At 41.2% G+C, this 23,439-nt stretch overlaps 1 protein-coding gene across 1 annotated transcript in view; it reads right to left on the bottom strand.

Annotated features, from left to right (window-relative positions):
- Positions 1-23,439, bottom strand: part of ARHGEF4 (Rho guanine nucleotide exchange factor 4) — a 221,864-nt gene that overhangs the window by 106,559 nt on the left and 91,866 nt on the right. The window contains exons 4-5 of the mRNA XM_033001625.2: positions 19,419-19,757; positions 14,155-14,284 (exon numbers count right to left, since the gene is read on the bottom strand). Coding sequence (XP_032857516.2) covers positions 14,155-14,284; positions 19,419-19,757 — 469 coding nt within the window. The remainder of the gene's footprint in view (positions 1-14,154; positions 14,285-19,418; positions 19,758-23,439) is intronic.

The raw sequence follows: 23,439 nt of genomic DNA, 5'->3' as shown, positions 1-23,439 counted from the left end.
AGCCAACATCAGGGAATCTCTTGCTTTTTGATCAGAAGGGATTGAGAGTAACAACAGCAAAGCTCTATACCTGTTCAGGCAAATATACCCTGAGGTATATTTATAGTGACAGCTGCCAGCGCTTGTATGTTCACACAATGTAATCCAAAACAGTTAACCAGGTGCAAGCTATGCTGTGATCAGTTTACACTCAAGCTAATGTCTTGCTTTCATGTGCAGACACCCCACTTTTAACAGCAGCTTTGTTTGAATTACACAGCCACTGAAGGCATGGAGATAGCTCAGCTTCAGACTTTGGGCTTGCTCAGAACATTATCCTGTGCAGTCTAGTGCACCCAGCCCGTTCCAAGCACTTTTAAGCAAACTACTGGACTAGTTGGTTTAACAAACCTCAGACTCTGAAGGATTTTGAGATGAGGCAGGAGTCAAATTAGAAAACTCTACAGATAATTACTGGTGCTCAGAAGAGGGCTAGATTTCTCTCATCCTTCAAACATACTTCTCACGATTCAGACGAATTGGAGAACAAGATTTTAATAGGGAATAATCTTAGTTACAGACAAGCTTAGTAAGTTAAAGGGTACATCCCCACTGCAAGGAAAAGGCATGACTTACCTATATTGTTTGGCCTAACTAACTGCTAAGCAGTAATAGTGAAGCTTCATCATGCGTAGGCAACAATTATACACATTCTTCATGACCACTGGGCTTACACAGTATTTGCCAGCACATGCTGTAACCTATTTTTTCACTGCTTTTTTTACCTACATGAAGTAGGTCCACATAGCCCAAATGAAGAGGCACATTCAATAGTTACCTCAAGCCTTTGCATGTTTACCCAAAAGGCAAAGAAAGGAAGGGTCAGGTAGGCTTCATGGTACCACCTCATTCCCCCTTCCATTTACTCTCTTGGACCATGCAAGTTCCCTGCTTCAAGAGCTGTGATGCTGGTAGTATCAAAATCAAGTGGCTTAAAGCTATTTCACTTCCATCTAGAAGAAGTAACAGCAGCTGAAGCATAGACATACCTGAAAGAAATGTTGGTCTGAAAGGCCACTCTAAGAGTATCTGAATCTTTGAGGAAATACAGCCTTGGAAGATGTCATATTCCTCAACAAAGGGAATAGCAATTGCAACCTAGACGTTCCTCATGGGAGTTGTTTTGAAAGCAGAGAAAGAAAAGAATGAAGATGACCTGGGGAAGCATCACAGGTAGTGCTTCCAAAGATTTACCTTTTTCCCCCCTGCAAACACAGCATCAGCAAAGATGGGAATGTTTATCTCTTGGTAGGCACAAGTGATAATCTGTGCCTCACAGGGACATGACAAGAAGCATATACTCCTTTTAAAACAAAAACAAAAAAAATCTCAAGGAAAAGTCAACTAACACTGCCCTACCTAATACATCAAAATGTGATTAGAACTACAAAATAGCTGAACTTACAAAAACAGGTTCTGCTGCAAACAAAGATACAGAAACACAATCAGACTTTCTACCTACATTAACACTATTTTCTATTCCTTTTTATGGAAAATCACGACACTAGAGGGTATTTTGCACTGAAAACATTTCTTTAAGCATACTAAATGTGTTAGGTGGCCAAGTTTACGTAAACTTAGCATTACTGAGGTTGCAATCACTAGAAGGAACTCAGCCACTATTAAATGTAGATGCCCTCACTATTTGAGTATGATGCCATGTCACAGTTCAGTAACAATCAAAACATTATTTGGAAGATATATTTTCAAATATGAAATATTTACTCAAGCTTTCAGGCAGCTCATTAGTCCAGCAAAGAGATGTTGTTAATCTTGTAATTCTTCCTCAAAAGTTCAGGATCTCCCTTAGATTTACTTAACTGTATCAGTCATCATTACAAATGAATCCATGTAGAGAGAAAAATCAAAGTTAATTTAGCATAGATTGTTGGGGTTTTTTGTTTGATTATTTTTTAAATTCATTGATTATTTGTTCAGAAGATGAGTGGAAGTTGTTCTGGCAGGTGACACAGGAAATATATGAGGAGGGGGAACACATTGAACATGCTACAATGCAATCAATGAATCCATCTGAAACATCCTAGCTCACAATTTGCCAAGTCAAGGGTGAAACATAACATCAACATGCTGTATAGTGCAGGCACTAACTTTTTTTTTCCTCCCCACTCTCCTTTGGAAGCATTCTGAAACTCTTTGAACCTTAAATCAATCTCCTGTTGTGTGACCTCTTTAACTCCTGCTGACTATGCGACCCTAGAGAAAGAAGGGTCAGTAGAATTATGCACTGCAGTTCATGAACACAGCTGCAGACATCAGTACCAAAAAGGCAAGACTAGGGAATAAAAAGGAAAAAGAAAGAGCTCAAAGGAAAATCTCTCACCAAACAGAAGCTCTTGCCACAGGTCTATTACTGGCTCCCTAACTAGCCACAATAATGGAATGTATGACTTGAAAAACCCTTTTTTTAAAAAAAAAAAACACTTTTTTTTTTTAAGCTCTGAATGAAAGGAAAAAAAAAAAAAAAAAAACACAACACACAAACCAAACACCTCCCCACCCATACTCTGTTTTCTTGTTTGTTTAAAGACCATATTCCCAAGGCTAGTAGATGAGCATATCTGCGTATTAGGAGGCACAAAACTGTGTAGAAACACACCAAAGTGTAGTCTGTTCAAATAAATTGCTACATATGCACAAATACACAGAGGGTATCTTCGGGAAACTATGGCAACCACTAGTCCACCAAGTTGCAATTCACCCTTTATCCCTACCTTTCTTTGCTCTTCTAGTCCTTCCCAACTTGGACACGCAAAAGAATAAACAGAAGTATTAATGAGGTCGGGACTGGACCTGCAACAAAGGAACTGGAAAAGCAAAGAGACCTACTCACAATCTTCAATCTGGAAATATTCTAAAGGAAACAAACTTTTCAGTAGAGCTGAACAGCAGTAATGAATGGGATATAGACAGCAATAGCCTGGGATACAAAGTCTTGCCTAGGAAACGGGGTTAGAGTGCCCATAGTGCCATTGAATCACTTGCTGGAGCACTGTCACAACTGACCTTTAATTTGGATGCCTCATATCTTTTTGTCTAGCTGAGATACGAGGCCTGTTTTTCAGAACTGCTGAGCAACCCCAGCTCTCAGTCATTCTCTCACTGGAGCACTGCACCAGCCAAACATTTGGAAATTGCTCATAAGTATTTAAAAATAGCAAGGCTACTATCCAACTATCAAACTGTATGCGTCTCTTTTTCTATCCTAAATCAAACCTTGAGAGCCTCTCAGACCCTCTGTGAGGGTTACCGATGCTCATGAAGTCCTCCAACATCCTCAAATGGAGAGCCTAGTAGAACTGCAAAGCATTCCCTCTTTTCATGTTTATATTTAGCCTCAGGGAGAAGGGCCTCCTCATGTAATGTAATGTATATTGATATTTAGACCAAAAATGCCATGGACTGATGTTAAAAAACAGAAGAATTTTTTACTTCATACAAGTCTGAACTATGGGTTTTGCATAGTTTTTTCAACTGGTATTTGCACAGAAGTTAGTGCAATGAGTTGCACAACAACTTTTGTTGAATTAGACAATGAGTCTTTTCTCTTTCAATTCTGTGTCATATTTAACTTCCCCTCTCAGTCAGTACATTACAAGAAAGTCAACTCCAAAAACAAAAGGAAACATAGTTCATTACTGATTGCAGAGGAAGATTATTAACCAAAGACAGCTTTTTCCCCTTGCAAGCCTGGGAAAATACTACCTGTCTTTTCTACATAGGGAATGTCAGTTTGTGTTTCTGAAGTCACATGTTGTCAAATACATATATGTGTAACCATATATACATACACATCTGTCTTTTCACTCTCGAAATCTAAATCATATAGAAGAGAAGCTCAAACAGCTGCATTCCAATTGTACTGAAGACCTCTCACTTCCCTTCCACCTCCACTTTTCAGTCACTTAAATCTCATTTCTTTCTAATCTTCTCTGAAGTCTTAGATAGCAGCAAACTCAATATGAAGATCCCTACAGACAAGTTCATGTGCACACTGGGAGAAGAAAAGCAAAACCCTGTCTGCCAGGTCCACCTATACAGCCTTAAGGCCACTACTGGAAATGCAGAACCCTTTTAAAACAGAGAAGGAAACCGACTCTTCTTCCAGCCCCTTTTTAACGCACCATCAGGCAGTTCATAGTGTTTCCACACAGTCTCGTGCTTTCTCCCCCCCACCCCAGCTTCTTGGTGTGACATGTGCCAAGATGCTGGAGACTCCCTGCTCCTCCAAGGTGAGCACATTGCCATGCATTCTAGTTACTGCTGCTGTCATGCACTGCCAGCTGCTATTGCTCCTGCTGATTGGTTTAATTGTTTTAAGCAGTGTATTAAATTTTACCAATCAAATATGTTATTTAGTACATGCTTTAAAGAAATTCTGCCTCACTCCTCTGACAGCCAATTGGCCTTCCTGGTGAGGAGCAGTTCTCCTACCACAGCTGCCTTAGTTTAATCCAAAGAATACTGATAAAGCAGAATCAAAGGAAAATAAATTGTTTTGGGAGATGTGTTGCTCTCAAGGTTTAATCTTGATTATGATCTGAATTTTGTTAGTAGTTAGAGGCAAACTGCTCAGACATCTTTTGCACATGAGAAGACACTTGCCAACCATAGCATTTTAAGGCAGCAAGGAGCCTAAAGTACAGCAACCTGCCTTTATTATTGTATTGATATATCAATACTGTAACTATGAAACTTAATTTGGTTTCTCCTTGTCCTCAGTCTGTCTCCATACCATCTTCTATTCTATTCTATTTCCTCTCATCTCTGCATTTCCTGCTAAATGCATGCAGCATCCACAAAATGACACCATGCCTCACAGCCTTTGGAACAAGAATATTGTGGAAATGAAAGAACACTTAGAAAAAGAGATTTAGCTTCAAATTTTGCTTTTGCTATCAACCTTACTTCTTTTATACCGCTGTACATTGTTTGAATCACCTGACTTGATTAAGCCCAAGAACACATCTATGGAAGACAGCTGACAGCAAATCCTCCAAGACAGAGCAGCCCAAACTACCACTACTGCCCCATGTACAACTCTGAGTAGTAGTTTGAAAAAGGATCCTCTGCCAGGGTCACTTCATGTGAATGTCAGAGCTATGCCGGGGACAATTTGCATTCCCAGTTACAGCAGAAAATGAGCCAACAGATGCTACTAAGATGCAGAATTGCATCCCCTTGCATTTGCAGCCCAGATCTTCCTCAAAACAGAACACCAATGGCCTGATCTCACCCTTAGCCTTTTTTCCTGCCCCTGGACTCTCAGGACACACTGTAGCTGTTTAGTGTTTCTTGGCCACCTAGAAGGTCTGGTGTGTGGGTTGTAAAGTCAGATAGGATGGCCACCCTGCTGTAATCCTTCCCCATATGATAGTGCAGTTACTCTCACTTCAGCATAGGACTCCAGAGCAGCAACAGAGATTTTATTAAATAGCCCCAAATCTACAGTAGTAGATGGAATTACAAGACCTTTCAATAATTAAAAGTATATGCAATTAAAGCAGATTACACAGAACTACACCTAAAATTCCTCCCAAGCCTTGCCTCTAGCTGGTAGCACTGAGCATTTTTACTAGGGAAATGGCAGTCACTGGTGGCCTTGAAGGCACTTGTCTGAATTTATCTAAGAGAGGAACTAATTCGCTGCAGCTCTTCTAAAAAATTATCTCTAAGCAGCAACAGTCAAGAACCAAACTGAACAGCTCAGCAATCGCTGGCCATTAAAATCATTGCCAACCTTCTTTGCTAGTGTCAGTGGGGAATGAGAAGGCTTCTTTCCCATGTTTTCAGTTCAAACATCCAAACCCTAAATAAGCATATCAGTGAATAAAAACTAGAATGCCAGATCCAGGCAGGCTGAGCCAGAACAGATCCAGGCTATATGGACATGCCTCCAAAATCTCTGGTTCAAAAAGGAATTAAATGAAGGATGGGAAGGTGGAAACTGAACTTGAGCAGCTGGCTCAGGGAACTGCCTTTCCCTCTTTCAGTACACAGCAGTGCAAACCCACCTAGCACTCATCTGCTGCACAGCACCTCGCTTGGACATTTTCTAAAGACAGCAATAATCTGCACTGCAATTTACACAGAGAAATGTCAGCTCTAACATTGGGCTGTATATAATTACACTGAAATAAGAAATGCTGTTCCAAAAGAAAAGGATAGCTTTAATCAGGTAGAAGCCTAAGCACTGTTTCCAAAGCCATTAAGAACCTATTTCTTGCCTTCTGACTTAAGAAGTATATTAAGGGTCTATGTCATTCTGTTATAGCTGTAAGTCTGCAGGGGGTACAGCTAGCAAACACTGAATGGTTTGGTTATTTCTCATATTGAAGAAACTGCATTTCTAGATTATATACTTTTTCCAGAAGGTTTGATTTGGTTTCCCAAGGTCAGTGCAATATCACAGAGCTGGGTTTCATTGTGGTTTTTTATTTTTTTAAAAAAAAAGTAGTCCCTTACCTGTGGCAGAGTGCAGACTCTCCAAGCTCCAGTATCTGGAGAGGATGCCTCTCATCCCACCACCGCCACACACCACCCCGCTGCTGTCTGAATCCGAACCCGGTGAGAGTCCAGAGCTTCCACTGCTACTGCAGTTTTCTCCACTGTGTGCCCCACTGGACTCACTGGGGCACTGCTGGGTCCTCATGCAGGCAGGTAAGAGGGAGAGCCAGGGGCTCTGCTCTGCTGGGGGAGGAAATGTGCAAAGCGCTCGGTAGCTGCTCCCAGGGCAGCGGTACCTGGCAGTGCTGTCTGAGGACTGAGCTGGATTCCTATCCTCCTCTCTGCTTCTCTGGATGCATCCTGACATCATAGGGGTCCACTAAGGAGGCTCCCTCTGTGGCAGCTCAACTGCTCTCAGCTGCAGCTCCTAGCAGCTGATTTTTACTAAAGCCAATTTCAAGGCATTAAAAAAGCAAGGGTAGGACAGAGATCCTTCCTCCTAATGTAGCAGAACTGTCAGATTAAAAATAAATAAGTGGGAATAGCAGAATTTCATGCATTTTAAAAATGCCCAAGTGAGAGAGACCTTGTGTTATCTGCTTCCCCTGAGAACTCAGAAAGGACTTAACATACAAACTAATCATGTTTAGAACTGGCTGCGGCTGCTGCTATTAAAAAACTATTTTTGTAAATTCTCAGAAAAAGAATGCAAAATTAAATCAAAGCCGGAAAAAACACAGATTGAGATCTGGGGAGGTTACAGCTAGAAGCTTTGAAAAATCATTTAGCATCCATTCCCAGACTGTAGACCTGGGATGGTCCCTATTTCAGTGTGTGATCTTTGTAAGAGACCTCAACCCCAAGTGAAACAACATTGCTATCTACTTTTTAATTAGAAAGTTTTATATTCTCATTACCTAACACATGTAACCTAACATTCAGCCTGTTCCTGTAAAAAGAATTCTGAAGGAATACTAGTTTCCCAAGAACACAGAAATACCTGTACTATTTAACAACAGCTTTGAGACATCACTGAGGTTTTTATGCTAAAGGACATTTCTGGACTGCCACTCTGCTAAAACACCTGCCTTACAACAGCAGATTTGTCAATCAAGATAATTTAAGAGTAGCCACATGGTTTGTATCATGTGCAGCAGAAAACCTTACAAAACTTCTTATGCTCGTTACCAGAATGAGTGAAAGACCAGAACTGGATTGCTTCCGTGTGAGATAATGCAGGTCAGCTCCAAGTTAGCCAGGTGAAACTCTGTAAGCAGGGGGTTGGACCGAAGTAAATGAGGAGCCCAGCTCCAGTGGCATGGGTGGGAGGGTGACAGCCACCCATAGGCGGGACACAAAGGAACATGCTGGGCAACATCACACTGCTCCTACCATTTACAAACTGAATGTGTGTCTAGGCACCCAAACCTAAAACTAGGAACCTAATTTCACACAAGAATTCAAAATGTTTGTTTTGATATTTCTATGACAGGTAAATCTGTTTTAAAGTAAGTAAAGCCACGTTATTATATGGCCATCACAGCCTGCTCTGAGAGACCCCTTTGACTTTGCCCCACTATCTGCAATAGCAGGGAATATTTTGTGAATAATTTATTGAAATAAGACTTCTGTTTTACTGAGTATTTCCTAAAAGAAATAACCTTTTCCCTCCATCACTGCAGGTTACTATACGGCATCCAACAATACTGAACCAACTTTTAAGTCCTTAAATATTTCAGCTATTTTTTTACAAGGAAGGTTTCTGTAGTAGTATCAAAAACAACATTTCTACAGTGGCCTATAACAAAAAAGTTCCTTCAATCATCTTCTGAATGTAGCTACTTAGACCAAAATATCTTCCTGTAATGTCTCCCAATACAAAAATGGAAATGTGTTCTTTATTTGACTGCAGTAGAACCACTCTTCTGCATTGATCTCATCCTTCCAGGGCCTCCTAGAACTGCTTGCATCAATGTACCAATGGAAAGAAACACTTCTTGATCATAATAATGGGGGAGAAGGCAAGTTGAGCATTAACAACAAAGATGAATGCAGCTGTTCTGTGAATGAGGAACATAGAGCATTGAGAATAGGAAGGGATGGTGCAGCTCTTCACACACAAAAGGGGCTAAGGAGAGGCTACAATTCAGTCCTAATTACCCTTACCCTGCACCTTGAAATCCACGCTTGATACATGAGAAGTAAGGAAACTCCATGTGCCTGTATCTCTCCTTGACTGAACTATTAAACTTGATGCTAGTTACAGAGGCTCTGTAGCAACTGCCCTTGCCTGGGAGATCTCTGTCCTCAGCCTGCCTAAATCACTCCATCTGTTCCTTTGCTAACCCTCCCATTCTCTGGACTGAATGCTCTTGGCAAATACCAAAAGATGTTTATTCAGTGCCAGAGACAATGGTGCTGTAATCCCGGCTGAAGGTGCTGCAGAGGTATGCATACTATATGTATGTTCTGAATAGGCATTTTCTAATAGAATGGAGAGAGAGGAAAAATACTACAAAGCCAGGCTGCGAAAAGAACAGTATTATATCAGAGTTCAAAACTGCAAGCCATCACAGAGGGGTTCCACCTGACTACAGATTTGTCTTGTTAAACCTACACAGAGATTTTCTTAGGTGACACTAGAGAGAGAAGTTAGCTAAAGCTGCTATAGCAGCAACTGACTCCAACTACAGATTAAAGATCTCACTCTGCAGCCCGACCAAGGTAGTCAAGCTAGCCTGAGCCTTGGACAGCCTGATCCTGAGTATCTGTTGAATTTTTTAGTCTCTATTTGGTTCTCCTGTAGTCTGGTAGCTTTGAACAACAATTGCTAGAATCATTCAGGATTTTCTAGGATCTTATTTTTCACTCTGTCCCATGGAAAGTTTTTATTGGTATGCTAAACCTTTCACCTCAGTAGCTAATACATACAATCCCACTCAACCTGCTGAGACACTTTCAGGAACTCAGCCATCACTTGGCCCAGCTTCTAAGGCTGGATGCAAATCGTTGAGTGAGCACATGTTATCAGAGACCACACAGAGCACAAATATTTACAACTGTGATTAAACAGAACCAAGATTAACATACCAGGTCTAATCTTTCTGTGATTCAGAGACAAAGTGAAAAATATACAGTAGGCAACATGATTACTTTTTAGCCACTTAAATTCAATGGTACTTCCATGGGTTAATGAGGATAGCATGGACATTTCACGCTACAGCTACAACGATACACTCCTAAGGACTTGCATACCACTTGTTTCTGTGTCCCTTCAAGAACTAAAATGACAAAAATGGAATAAATGCTCAGCTTCTTATTTTGCTAAACTACAGGACTGCTAAATATTTATAAGACATAATGAAATCCTGTTATTAAGCTAATAGTTTCCCTACTGAATAGATTTCTCCAGTGGCTGTCAAAAATCTTCACATTAACTGTTGCCAAGTGTGAGCTTAACAGCCCATCTATATCTGGGAAAAGAAGATGAAAGTTGGCCACATGATGTTGAGTAAACAAACAGTCCCTTTGCCTCTGAGAAATACTTTCCGCTATACCAGTGAGGTCAGAGGATAACTCAGTATCACTAAATGGTCACTATTTTCCAGACTATCCACAAAAGACCCAGCCTTTGAGAACTTGGCTTTATTCTTACTGCTTATGAAAGATTTCCAAGGCCACCAGTATGTTTATCATCAGTACACAACAGTCAGAATGAATTCAAGCCTCTTTGGTTGGCATAACCAACACCAGCACTGCGGTGGAACTGCAGGGCATCTCTTGCAGATACCTGATAACAAGAAACTGAAAGACCTTGGGCTGTTTAAATCTGACAAGACACAGGGAAAATTGCCAGAAAAATTCAGTCTGCATTTAAATAATACAGGTTTAAGATCTGTTATAGCACAGCTACAAACTTGATCTTGTAATACACTAGTTACAAGTTTCTCCCTCTATGAGGATACACAAACCCTGAAGGTTTCCAGTCATATGTGTGGCCCTACCCAAAAGTTTCACAGATTCTCTGAGAAGCAGCGTGGGGGGAAACGTCTAGGAGAAGGTAACAAGGGCAAGCATGAGAATAGAAAAGCCTCTAGCTGAGAAGCACAGATAGCAGAGAGATCAGGGACTTCAAGGAACTACACACCTCAAACTCTCAGACAAATACCTGTGTCTGTCTGTCACTGTGTCATCTTGTGACTGTCTCCTGCTGAAAAGTCCCTATGGAAGAGCTCAGAGATGGCAGCACTTCTCCAGAAAGTTCCCTCTGCTCTAGACCTGTGGGCTAGTAGCTCCCATGCCCAGAACTGCTCATCTCCTAGCTTCAGCCCAGCTGTAGCTACATTCTCACAGCTATACCTACCGTCCATCAAACAGCTTCCCAGCAACATCCCCAATTTTAGGCAATGTCTTCAGGTTACAAATAAACAGATACCAGACTCAACGGAGAGATGGGGAGGGAGAGGATAGGCAAGATAGCCTAAAGAAAAACATGCTGGTCCACTGCTTTAACCCAAAGCTTGTTATCCTACCACTGCTCTTTCCAGAACATTTTGGGCCCTTCCTTCTCATCCCTTTCCTGGGTCAAATGTTCTCTCAACATCTTCAGAAGCTACCAAAAAGCAGGAAAACATTCCCATATCTACATTAGGAAGTGGCTTGTTTTCTGCTCTGCTCTTTCACTCTAGCTCAGCCTATTCAAACACAGCAGTAAACCAGGCAGTAAGGAACAGACACTTATTGCACGGTACAAATGAAGACATGGGCATAACCAGAAACCTAAAATGGGGAGACACTTTATATACATCAGTACTACCTGCCAAAGCGTGTGGTGCAGCCAAGACAGTCCTTCCAAAGTATTCAAACATTCCCAATGTTTGAACAGGACAGTTACCTTTGCTAACCTCAGGTGTGCGTGAGTGTGTGCACACGTGTGCTGGTGGGGGTATTCAAACTCTATACTTCTCTGGAGGAGGCTCAAGACTTGTTCAGTGAAGACTGAATGTAGAGATTAGCACCTCAGCTGCTCTTCATTTCACAGATGGTAGAGCCATCTACTGGCTCCTTACAGTTTTATCAAGACTCTGCCCTGGACAGAAGAGGTGACAGGAAGGCACTCTGCAAAACCTGATCAGCAACCAAGAGCACCACCGTATGCCTGATCCCAACTGCTGGGATATCCAAATGACAGGTTTGAGCCTGCCTCATTTCTCCCAGCGTGACACAAAGGCAGTGAGAACAAGTCTCAGTACTCTAGTGCCAGTGACTGGTCAGAGCAAGCTAACAAGCACAGCAGATGCAGCATTAAAATTAAGCTTTTCTCCCAGCACTCAGGTACATTCTAGCTGGGAACAGGCAGCCTCACCAAAAATAGTAAGTTTGTGCCCAGCTAAGCTCTTGTCCTCAGGTAATGGGTAAGTGCATGACAGAAGTCTCATAGCTGTGCATGGCACCTTTTGGGCTGGGATGATGATAGCCACCCTTTCTTACGTGAAGAACTGGGGAGGGTTCCTAAATACCCTATCCCCACCCCTCCGGTCTCTGCAGCATTCCCTGTACAAGGTGACCAGGTGCAGACTTGGGGAACGAGAATTTTATCCATATTTTCAACATGCAAGTATATAGTACCACTGTGTATTGCACAGTACCTTCATATCCAGTGTCTATTATGACTAAAGCATACACTAGGATATAATACAGGTAGTATAAGTAAGATAATACAAGTAGTTGCAGCTTTAGTTAGGAACTTTAAAATTAAATGGACTCATATTTTAATTTTATATTTAATTTAAATGACCTACAGCTCTGTCAAAAGCAACAGGTATCACAACAAAGCTGTGCAAGAATCAAAGAGGTCATTCTGCTGCACTACTGCTGCCTCAAGGACATTCCCAATCCTAAAACTGATCCAACAACTTAAGAGTATTGCTTCAGTAACTTGCAGTTTTCTTTCCAGCCATGTCCTACCACAGGAAAGACATGCACACACTCATCACCCCCAAAATGCTTCACATGAAGCCCACAAGCAGCAACTAATAGAAATGACTGTGATAGAAGCAGCATTACAATGCTTCCTCTGTTCATCAGTTTTCTCCCCCATTAGCATGTTTTTGGTGGTAGAAAAAGGGTTCTGCTGCATTTCATTTGTTTTGATATATTTATACAGAAATTCTTGAGGTCTGGGTTTAGGTCATAGTATGAAATTCACTTGTACCTACCTCAGGAATATTGTGTGAATTGTAGATTATTCAGGTTTCGTGCCCCATTTCTAGACAGCACATAAACAGCTACAGCACTATCAACTGGTCAGTCTATATTTACTCCCCCTATTCACGCTGTGAAATTCATGTATTTTTTAACTCTCTCAGGTCCCAGCTGGGAACTATCATGAAATTTGTATCAGCTGCAACTCAGAATTTACTTCTATGACAGTGGCACTTAGGGATTTCAGCTAATGTCAGAGATGCACAGACAACTTGACAATGATGGGTTTCCATCTGGGATTTCCAAGGAGTAAAGCTGCAGCTTTTTTAATTCAGCCAGGGACCTGATCCTAAGTCTTGGGGCAATACCAGATGGTTGCGACGGCAAGTGATCAGAGCCCTCAGGTGCTGAGAGAGCAGAGGCAGGGTGCCTGACACCCTGATAATAAGTAATTTTTTTTTTTTTTAATTTCCAGATCAAACCTCATGACTGTGCATGAATTGTACAAAGTGTCAGAAAGCAAACCAGTTTTGCTTGACAAAATATTATGACCATTCAACTCTGATGTAACTAGTACAATGTTATGGTCCCTTAATTAGGTAATTCCAGCACTGCTTAATCAATGGTACAAAGAGACTTCCTGAGGCAGAAATGGCAGCTTGGCACCCAACTGTGGTTGGCTTTTCCTGGCTAGATTCCTAACTGCCAAACAACTCTTCTCCTGTCTGCTTTTCTTATCCTACCTCAAAGTGCTACAATAGAGATATTTGCAGCATTTGGGCAGGCGCTGTCAGATCGAGAATTAAAAAACCTGGCAAAGATACATCTCACTGTTTAATAATCTGTGCAATTTACATTTTAATTCTGAGAAAGTGTCAGTCATTGGAAATGAAGCAGACAATACTTCACGCACATTCCTCAGGAAAATACAGCATACTTGTTCTTTAAGATAACTTACTTAAAGTACAGGAAGATTCTACCTCTAGAGGCTCATTTAGTTGCTCTAGTGCCTAATTAGCAACTTGAGAGGAACCTCATCATACCCACCATAGTGATCTCTAGCAAATACAAGGCAGAGTTTGTTTTGTCTGCAGAAACCTAATTCAAGATTGTGATATATATGACATCATCCTAGGTGAGACTGAGTTCTCCTGAGACAACACAAGGTTTTTACATCAAGCACACTATCATTGCCATTAGAGATCTTTTCTTCACTAAAAAGCTGATCACTGCCTTTAAACAGCACCCTGGTTATTTGCTCAGGGAGAAAACAAACCTGAATATGAAAAGCACATGAAAGAATTAACTCCAAAGCAGATTTCTGCTCAGACATTGATGCAGCATTCAACATAAAAGGTTAGAATGCTTATCACATAGTTTCCATACTCAATAAACCAGAGCTTAAATCTTTCATTATTCATGTCCAACTAAGACTAGTGTACACACCAGGAGAGGAGATGCACCGTTTCCAGCCCACGCAGTCTAAGCCTGATGGAGTGCTCTGGGAAAATGGATGCAGCTTCAGTGGTAGGATGTCAAAGGCAATAGCAGACGTGATGGATGTATTTGCTACAGCCTGCAACAACAGAGGGAAAACAAAGACAAACATTAAATTTAAATGCCCTGCAGGACAAAATATAGCACTCATCATGGAGCACCTCTTTCCACCTCTGATGCCTGCTCGTGTAAGTAGCACATTAGTAGACACATGTGGATGATTATGGCTAGAGAGGTTAGAAAAAAGTGAGAAGATGGGGAAAACTGCAAAGTAGTAAGAACAGAAGAAGTGGATAACCAGGTACTGGACTCATACTTCACATCCTACCACACATACCTACATTTGCAGAAAGTTTCACTCCTTCCTATGAAGTGTACCTAGTGGGAGGGGCAAGATACTGCAAGAATATAGATCATTCGACAATGAACAACAAAGACTGTAGTCAAAGTCACTGAAACTTGTAGCACTTAATGCAGATATGCTTTTATTTCTTCTTCCTTCTCTCACTTTCCTCCCCCATACCTCCTATGGCTGGCACACAGGGAAAATATCAGTGACTGCAGGCAACTGGGAGATCAGCTGGTCAGTAAGCATTGGTCCCATGGACATCACCATTTTTCATCTCTATATTGCTACTGCTCCTTCTTTTTGCTGCTGTGACATTCAGTTACAACATATCCATCCTTCACTGAATCAAGAGTTTAGTACATTGAGGCCCAGTAGTTTATCTAGGATCTTTCCTCTTTCCTATCAGGCCACGCTATGTCCCATCAGCATCAAATCTGCTGACTAGCCTTGATGCTGAAGGCTCTTCTAAAGAAGATGGCAGTTAATCAAAACATCCTTCCAAAACCAAAGAGCAAACTAAGCCCACTGAATAGCCACACACTGCTCAAGCAGCTGGGAGTGCCACTGTTCTGTGCTTGTTTGCTTTATCCTTCCTGGGCTTACTTTCCTAAAACAAAGAGAACACAGCCAATACTTTGGCACAAATCACCATCTCCTGAGGGATAGCATGAACCCTGTTCAAATTAACCTGAGCAGTGCCTTTTTTTTCTAGAAAAGTCATAGCAAAGCCCCAGTGGAAGCACATGCTCTTCCAGTGACAATGAAATCAAGCAAATCAGGCAACTTACTGGGCTACAGCTCTGAAAATGCCAAGGGCAAAGTCTAGGTTATTTACATGAAAAGTGATAGAAAGCATTATTGTTCTGTTTAAGACTAGGAAGCAGAACACTGCCTTAGGGCTGTTAAAATAAAAACTGAAGGCTTCATACTTATTAATCCCTAGGACATCAGAGCAAATTTCAGGTACAGGCACCATTTGATTTCTATAGCATGGGAGCCGGGCCTGCACAGCCCAAAGTCAGGAGAAGCAGCATCTTCAGAGATGTTAGTAACATGTGGGCAACCTACAAGGGAGAGTAGGGGAAATGAGGGACAAGAGCATAATAAAGATCCTCTTTTCTACATTTTCTGCTATAGGCTAAGGGGGGTTATTTCTATGCTCTTACGCACAGCAGTTCAGTCCCTGGGAGAGGCATCTATCCCCATTGTGTGTCTGGGCCTTGTAAGGTGCACAATGAGCAGACTTATCTCATTCAATCCCCTCTCCAAAGTGTGTTCATTACCCTCTTGATGTGTATCTGAGGTGCCCACAGTGCTCATCATCATGGTAGCACACATCAAAACTTAATTTTCTCTTATTTCAGATGTGGTAAAATCAGATTTCCAGGAGTCATATTCAGGGCAATAAGCTAAAGATCTATTTTTCACTGCTTCTCATTTCTCTTTCAAAATAAAAGAGAGAGCTTTTTCTGCACTATACCCCCTCTGGGTATAGTCCCCTGATGGGCCTTTTAGGAATCTCTCTAATTTAGCAGTACAGAAGCTGCTCTAACAAATGCATGTAGAAGCTGTGTCTGTACTTCTATTGCTGTACACAGGAGAGTCATCAAGCTTAATCATCAGGTTTTAACTTTTTGTCAAAATAGGAAAGAACAGGTTAGAAGAGACATCACTAAAATAATGTTTGCAAAAATAATTCACAAAACAAAGCACATTGCCATTACAGCATTACATGTATCAATGATTTGGGGCATTGACTCTGCTCTGGCTATCGAATTTATACTGCATTAAAAATAAGAGGACCCCAGGTGACACCATGAAACCCATCACCATGAGAAGGACAAAGCCTATGACCAAGCAAAAGAAAATAGATCCATCCACAGCCATGCTAGCTTCTCTTCCACTTCAGGGTGTGCTACCTTCAAAGGCTTGCTATGACCAGTCAAATGTCAACACTTTAAGGGACAAGATCAGAAGCAGCTCAGCTTGTTACTGGTCGCATTTCATTATAAGGGACAGCTGGGTCAAGCTTTGAGTTTGACTCTGGGAATTTACACAGACTGTTCCCAATTAAAGCAGATGAGCAGCTTACTGGACTTAAGCAAAACAAAGACCAGAATTGTTTAGAACTGGTATTTCAAATGTTGTGGGGTTTTTTGTTTGTTTGTTTTTTATTTTTTTTTTAGTTTAAATGTAGTTTATTGACTGTCCAGCTCCCTCTGAATCCCAACTACCAGCTTTCAGAATAACATCTTATTACCACTATACTCATTTGTGTATGTTGATCTGAATGATAGAGTAGTATCAGAAATTAGCACTTGAAAAATCAAGCATTCCTCCCTCATCTGACCTATTGTTCCCCTAATATTGCAGCATTACCTCACCTTGTACGCTGACCTGATCTTGACTTAACACAGTATGACTAGTCATAACTGAAGCCACACATCCCAAGGCAGCCATGTGTCAGAAAACATCAGACTTGCAGTTTCAGGTCTCCAAAGCCCCATACAATTGCCTTGTTCCAGTCACAAAACCACAACAGACAATTAACATCTTACAAAGCTTCTTCTGTGATAGTTTCTTTCTCCTTATAAAAAGGGATTTAGCATCCTTCTAAAACTGCCCTCAAACACTGCAGCTTGTGACAGCACTCCCACCACACTTGGGAGTATAAGCCAGCATTACTACAGGAACAGAGTATCACAAAGACAGAATAAAACAGTAAGAACTACATGAGAACTACTGTAAATAAAAAATACAGGCCAAGAAATGCAGTTATATCAGCATACAGGAAGTAGCCCTCGAATCCCAACAGTTCTCTCAGTAAAACTTAACATTGTGCTCTCTCATCCTGCCTACAAAAATAAAGTGTTAATAAGCTCATAACACACAGAAACAGTAAAAAACAAACCTACCTACTTGCTACTAAATATCTTCTACTCACCTCTACCACCCAAAGAAGAATAAACCAGAAAACTAACTCAAGCCTCACAGGCAGGAGATGTTAAGTAAGGGTACCTCAGCTGCAAATCATCACACAGCTGATCACAATTTAGAGTTAAGTTTGCACCAGAAAATAATGGGGGAAATGCTTAAAGGAGAAGCTGTTTTCTGGCAGCATCAAAATGTGCAGTCAATCAGCAAAACAGACAGCATTCAACCTGTGTAAGCTGATGGCTCTAGGGGAAGCTACTGAGGCACGTGGTTGCTCCTCTCAGAAGCACTAATGGTCTCAGTGCTGGCCAACATACCCTGCAGCATGGGCTAGATTTTCATCTCTAGTCGTGCTTGTCAAGGAATTGTAAGAAATATTTTTAGCGTGTTTTACTGGCTTCTGTTATCACTGAGCCTATGTAAGCCAAGGATTCATTTTCCCTAGCTTGTTTCATGCCTGTACAGCACTAAGCACTCAGAACTCTGCACAAGGCAGAAAAGTAACACGATTAATTTCTTTGCATTTTTTTTAAATCTTAACACACGCATGCCTCAGGAGCATTACTTGCTGTCTTCAACACATAGGTAGTAGGGGGCTGAGCCAGCAAATCCTCCTCGCTGAACTGAGAGTAGGCAGCATGTCACAGAGTCATACCCAGTACTCACCCGAGCATCAACTGGCAATATTTTATTTTGAAGAGACCTATAAATACAAAATAGCACAGACTTTTAGCCCCTTTTCTTGAGGAGGGGAGAACAGTGCACAGTTTTTCAGAAACCCTGTTTCTGGAATTGGTCTGTCTTGGGTATCTGCCAGCTTCGATGGGGGCCTCTCCCAGGCAGACAGGGATGTGGCAGCAGGTTTACTCCCGGCAAGCCATAGCGGACAAGCTGAGCTGTGTCAGGTGAATGTTTCCCCCTCACCATCCACAGAACCACTTGTGCTATTATAAGCCCAAGCATGTGCCAAAATGGTGACAGGACTGGGGCCTCAGCTCCCCTCAAACATTTTTATTTTGATGCAAGAGCAACCAGAAACAGGCAACCAGGACAACAGAAAGAAAAAGGAACAAATGCAGATAGCAGACCAAAACAGGAAAAAATGAAGAAAGCCTTTATTTGAATATCTGCTACTTGATTTCAAGCTTGCTCAGAAGCTTCCTCCATATCATCATCAGATGATACATGGAGTGTCCTTCTATCTCATGCCCTTTTTCACCAGAAGTTCTTTTTCATGTTTGAAGGCTAAATTTGTCTCTTGGATACAGATTCATTGCTCTCCCTGAAGGGAACAGACCTTAGCTCTGGATCCAAGAGTAACAGATGCCATCAGTGTGAGTCACCACAGCCACAAAGTTTGTCACAAGCAATCATAATGCTGATCTAAAAGTCTCCCCCAGTAGAGAGGAGAATACTAATAGCTAAAACTCCAATGGCAGTGTTTTCTAGAGCACTTCACAGCAGGAATTTGCCTCAGTAGGAAGTGTGGAGTTGGCCTCAGATACAAGAGAAGTCTAATTTAAAAGTCCTTTGTTAAATTTATATAGCAATGCTGCAGGGAACTGAATGATATTTCATCAGTTTAATTTATATTGATTTAAGGCAACTTTGATTTGCTCCCTGCCCTCCCTATCTTTCAACTTGCAGAGCAATCTGATGCTCTTGCATCCTATTGTCCAACATGGCACAGGGCAAGAATTGCTCACTTACAGTGACTAAAAACCCACCACCTTTTGAGGTCATCACTTATGGATCAGTTTAGTGTTTAATGAGTCTCTGAAGACTACTGGGCCCGAAGAAAAACAGACAGAACTGGAACTGGTACCAGGCAAAGTGCAAGGAGAGGAATATAATAACAGTAGAAAGAAGCAGCTGGAGCAGAGAGGAAGACAGTGCCAGAGAATGAGGGGGACGGTGTATGGTTTCTTACTTTTAACTGGTCCTCTGGGAGGTGTCGCAATTGAATCCCTCTCTCTGGCTGTGTCTCCTTCTCTAGCTTCCTTTTTTGGTTCCTCTCCATCCAAACATCATCGAAGCTGAAGCACCTATAGAGAGGTTTAGGTCTTTTCCTCCTCCTCTCTCGAATCTCCTTGGTCTTTTCATCTGGAGCAAGGAAGGAAAGCCTCCAGGCTTTGCTCTCAAGGGCGGAGATAGGACATGGGGATGGTGGAACCTGGGGAGGCTTCCTTTTGCGATGGGGAACCCATTTCTCACTTGGCCTCTTTTCAGGTGGTGTTTGGCATTGATGCTTAGACTCCTGTTTTACAAACTGCAGGTGAAAACACAGGGTTTGTTGGCTGGAAGTTGTGTTTGCTTCAAACCAGTTTGAACAGAAGATGGCAAAGCTCAGTTATCTAGCCCAAGAACTATTCAGAAGAAAATGCTTTCCCAAGAGTACTGGCTGCCTGAAACCAGCCTTCTCCATAGGCTTAGGGGTACTCCACCCTGAAGCAGCAGCTTTGCTATCCTTTGAGAATGTAACATACACTCCCTCTGCACAGGACAATGCCCTTTTCACTCATATTCTAAATGGCATATTAGAGTAACATTACTACTGGGATTTAGGTCACTCTGTATATTATTATTTACAAAAACAGACAGTGTCTCTGAAAATAGAATAATGACCTGTCTTGTCTGTCTCTGCTCTTCCAGCTGTACTTCAGTTGTACAGTGTGAAAAGGCTTCCTCGATGCCTGCAGGTCTGATATTAAGCCCTGTGCTTCCTGATGTGCTCTTTACGCTATCCATTTTATTTGCTTGATATTGGGCCGAGAGCAAGGAACTGCACAGCTTTGCCCTTCACTCTCATTTGCTTTTAATGAGTGGTTACACAAAATTACAGCTTTTGTACTGGAACAACTTCAAATCAGGTGTGCCCTGAGGCAGCTAACTACTACTCCAGGTAACATCAGTGTTAGAATCAATAATATTTAAGGTGAGAGATAACAACACTGAGGAATGTATGATCTCAGGAGTCTCTTTTCATGCCAAGAAAATGTTGTGTCCTGACAATATTATCTCTCCAGTTTCTCACAGTTCTTTTGAAGAACCCAAACACAACAACCCTTAAACCACTGCAGGCGCATCCTATCTCCTCTCAATTAACCAAGAATCCCAGGTCAAATCTTCCCTGCCACTGGTAAGAGATTCCACAGTCTAGCAACACTAGATGCTATGAAAACATAAGTGTCTCCTGCTGGTATTCTGTGCCAAACCCCATCATATTGGAGTGGAGCAAGGAGGAGAACATGCACAGATTCCAAACATGGGACATATTAGGACAGTTCACTCTTGTCTGCTGGGTAACACAACTATGTAAGTAAAATCATGCCACAAACAGATTAATTAAACATGTAATTAAGGCCCTAACACATGGACAAACTGGTAATTGTTATGTCATGCTGTTTTCAGCATAAAATCTTTGTCCTGGATGTAATTTGGAGAATGTTAACCATTAGCAGGTAATGAGAGAGGGGCTGGTCTGTGCTCCACCAGGCTAAGAAAGGTTACTCACCTATGTGGTAGCCAGAGGCATCAGGGGCAAGCTGATCCAGTGCAGTTTGGTACAGCACTATAACACAGATAAAGCTGATACCACTGGAAAAATACCTGGCTGGGGGCTTGGGGAAAAATACACATATCCCCATAGTGGAGGGCACACTGGGAAGTGAGCTCAAGGAACTTCACAATTATGCATTTGTTTTGCAATAATGTCTTTACTGATGTGGAACAGAAAATTACTTGTCATCAAATCCAGCATTAAACTTAATTTTATGGCCTTCTCACTTAGCAACATACATAAGGAAGACCATGCTTAGTGTTTAAATTATAATTATGTTGGAAAGATTTAACACTGCAAATATACTTTGCCCAATGTCTCTGTTGCATTTGCAGAAATTCCTGAAAAAACAACTTCACTTACAAAATCCAGGGTACAGTTCTACTTCATTTCACAATGTCATAAAAATATAAATAAATAAAAGCTATATCTGCTTTAATAAATTAGATGTTGTGTCCTGAAAACTGGGACATTTATACTAATTTCTAGACTACAGTTGCATTTATCCAATTTCAGGTATCATATTCTTCAGCCTTCAGAAGAATCAGGAAAAATAAACTGGTTTTATATGGCTTAGATATCATTTAAATTTTTCACGGTTTTCTTTAAATTATTTAATCTAGCAATCAATTTAAGTAATTATTTATTTGCTCCTAGTGGTTACATTATAGGATGTGGGCCTGCCTGTTCAAGGCTTTACACATGCCTATCTCTCCAATCTTTTCTAGCTGCTCTTTTGGGTTATCATTTACAGGTCAATGATTTTATTCATCCTCTGAGAGGCTTCATCTGTTGACAGTGTGTATAGTCCAAGTATCTTGCATTTTCCTAGGCTGGTGTAACACTGAAGTCTCTTGTTTAGAATCTGGTGTCCAGTATTAAGTTTGTAAGTTAAGTTGATGCCCATGAAAACAAAAGATTTTGAGTAAAGCATGAGCACAGAAGAGAATAAAGCAAATTTTCTTCCCCTTCTGCCCACAGCAATTCCAGTACTACAGCTCTCACTTCTCAAACTGCCACCCAGATGGTTCTTTACATTCCAGACAGCATTAGTTAAAAAAAACAAACCAATCAACCAAAAAACTTTAATTGGGAATATGTGAGGAGGGGTTGAGGGAACTGGGTTTATTCAAGCTGATGAGAGGGCACTAAAGGCAATATAAGAGCAGTCTGCAACCATTTTGTAGTTTCCTGGATGATGGATTCAAACTCTTCTCAGTAGTGCCAGACAATGCCACAAGACAAGGGCCAGAAATTATAGCTTGGAAAGTTCTGGTTGGGCATTAGGAAAAAAATTTTCCTTAGGAACATGCTTCCCAGACAGGTGGTAAAATCTCCAGCAATGGAGGTTTTCAAGACTTCGTTAGACAAAGTCATGATCTTGTCTATCTGGTGTTGCCAGTAGTCCTGTCTGAAGAAGGAGATAGGATTACATGACCTCCCAAGGTCTCTTCCAACAAAGCTTTTTTTGTTTCTATAAAAAAAGTAGGGAGTTTCTATTTTAAAAAAATAAGGAGAAAGGGTAGGCTAACACCATTTTGGAGGGTATCTCAAAATATAACCTGAGATATGAGAGACAGCAGCAGCAGCAGCAGCAGCAGCAGCAGCAGCAGCTGTGCAAGGGCTCATTTGAGTTGAACACAACCAGCCCTCAGCTGCAGAATTGATCAAGCAGTTCCAGACTCATGAACTCTCTGAAAAATGTGTGCTTAGGGTATGCAGAATCTCATACCCTCTCACAAGCGCCACTTTTGAAAATCTGCACAACAAGATTATTTTTCCCATTTCTTAATGTCAAAACTCATCATCAGCAATACTGAAAAAGTAGCATGATCAAGTCATGTTCTGGGATCTCAGCTAACAGATTAATCTCAATCACTCTTGTGTTTGTGCTTAGCCACTGAAAGAGATTCCTAAACTCCCAGACACTTACAACTTGGGAAATCCTCTCTGGGATTAAAAGCCTACTGCTTTTAAAGGCCTCATCCAGTCAAGAAATCCCTACTGAAGATAAAATCTTTTCTGTGAGATACAGCCTATCACAAGGAGATTAATATTACCAGGAGTAGAATACAATGCAACATCAAAAGGACACCCTGAGTCCATTTTTTTTTTTTTTTTTTTCCTGTTTGCTGTAGAAAAGGACTCAGTGGCAAAGGGTAGTTATGGTGTCTGCAAAGGATTCATGGTACTTTGAAAAACACTCATTGTATGAAGAAAAAAAAATTACTTCTTAAAAAGTGATTGCTAGCAATGGGAAATGATTTCTATGTTGCCTTTCACTTTGAGAAACTTATTTACTATACACCAGTTACAAGGCACAATTCTGCCCTGTCTTAAGAGGGGTAAGACCCAGCTAAAAACTGGAGTTGAATACAAGGTAGTGTCTGTG

Source organism: Tyto alba, unplaced genomic scaffold (genome assembly GCF_018691265.1).
Source record: "Tyto alba isolate M040663 unplaced genomic scaffold, T.alba_DEE_v4.0 Super-Scaffold_10, whole genome shotgun sequence".
NCBI classification, from domain to species: Eukaryota; Metazoa; Chordata; class Aves; order Strigiformes; family Tytonidae; genus Tyto; species Tyto alba.
Note: the sequence above shows the minus strand (reverse complement) of the source record. Positions and strands in the feature narration are given on the sequence as shown.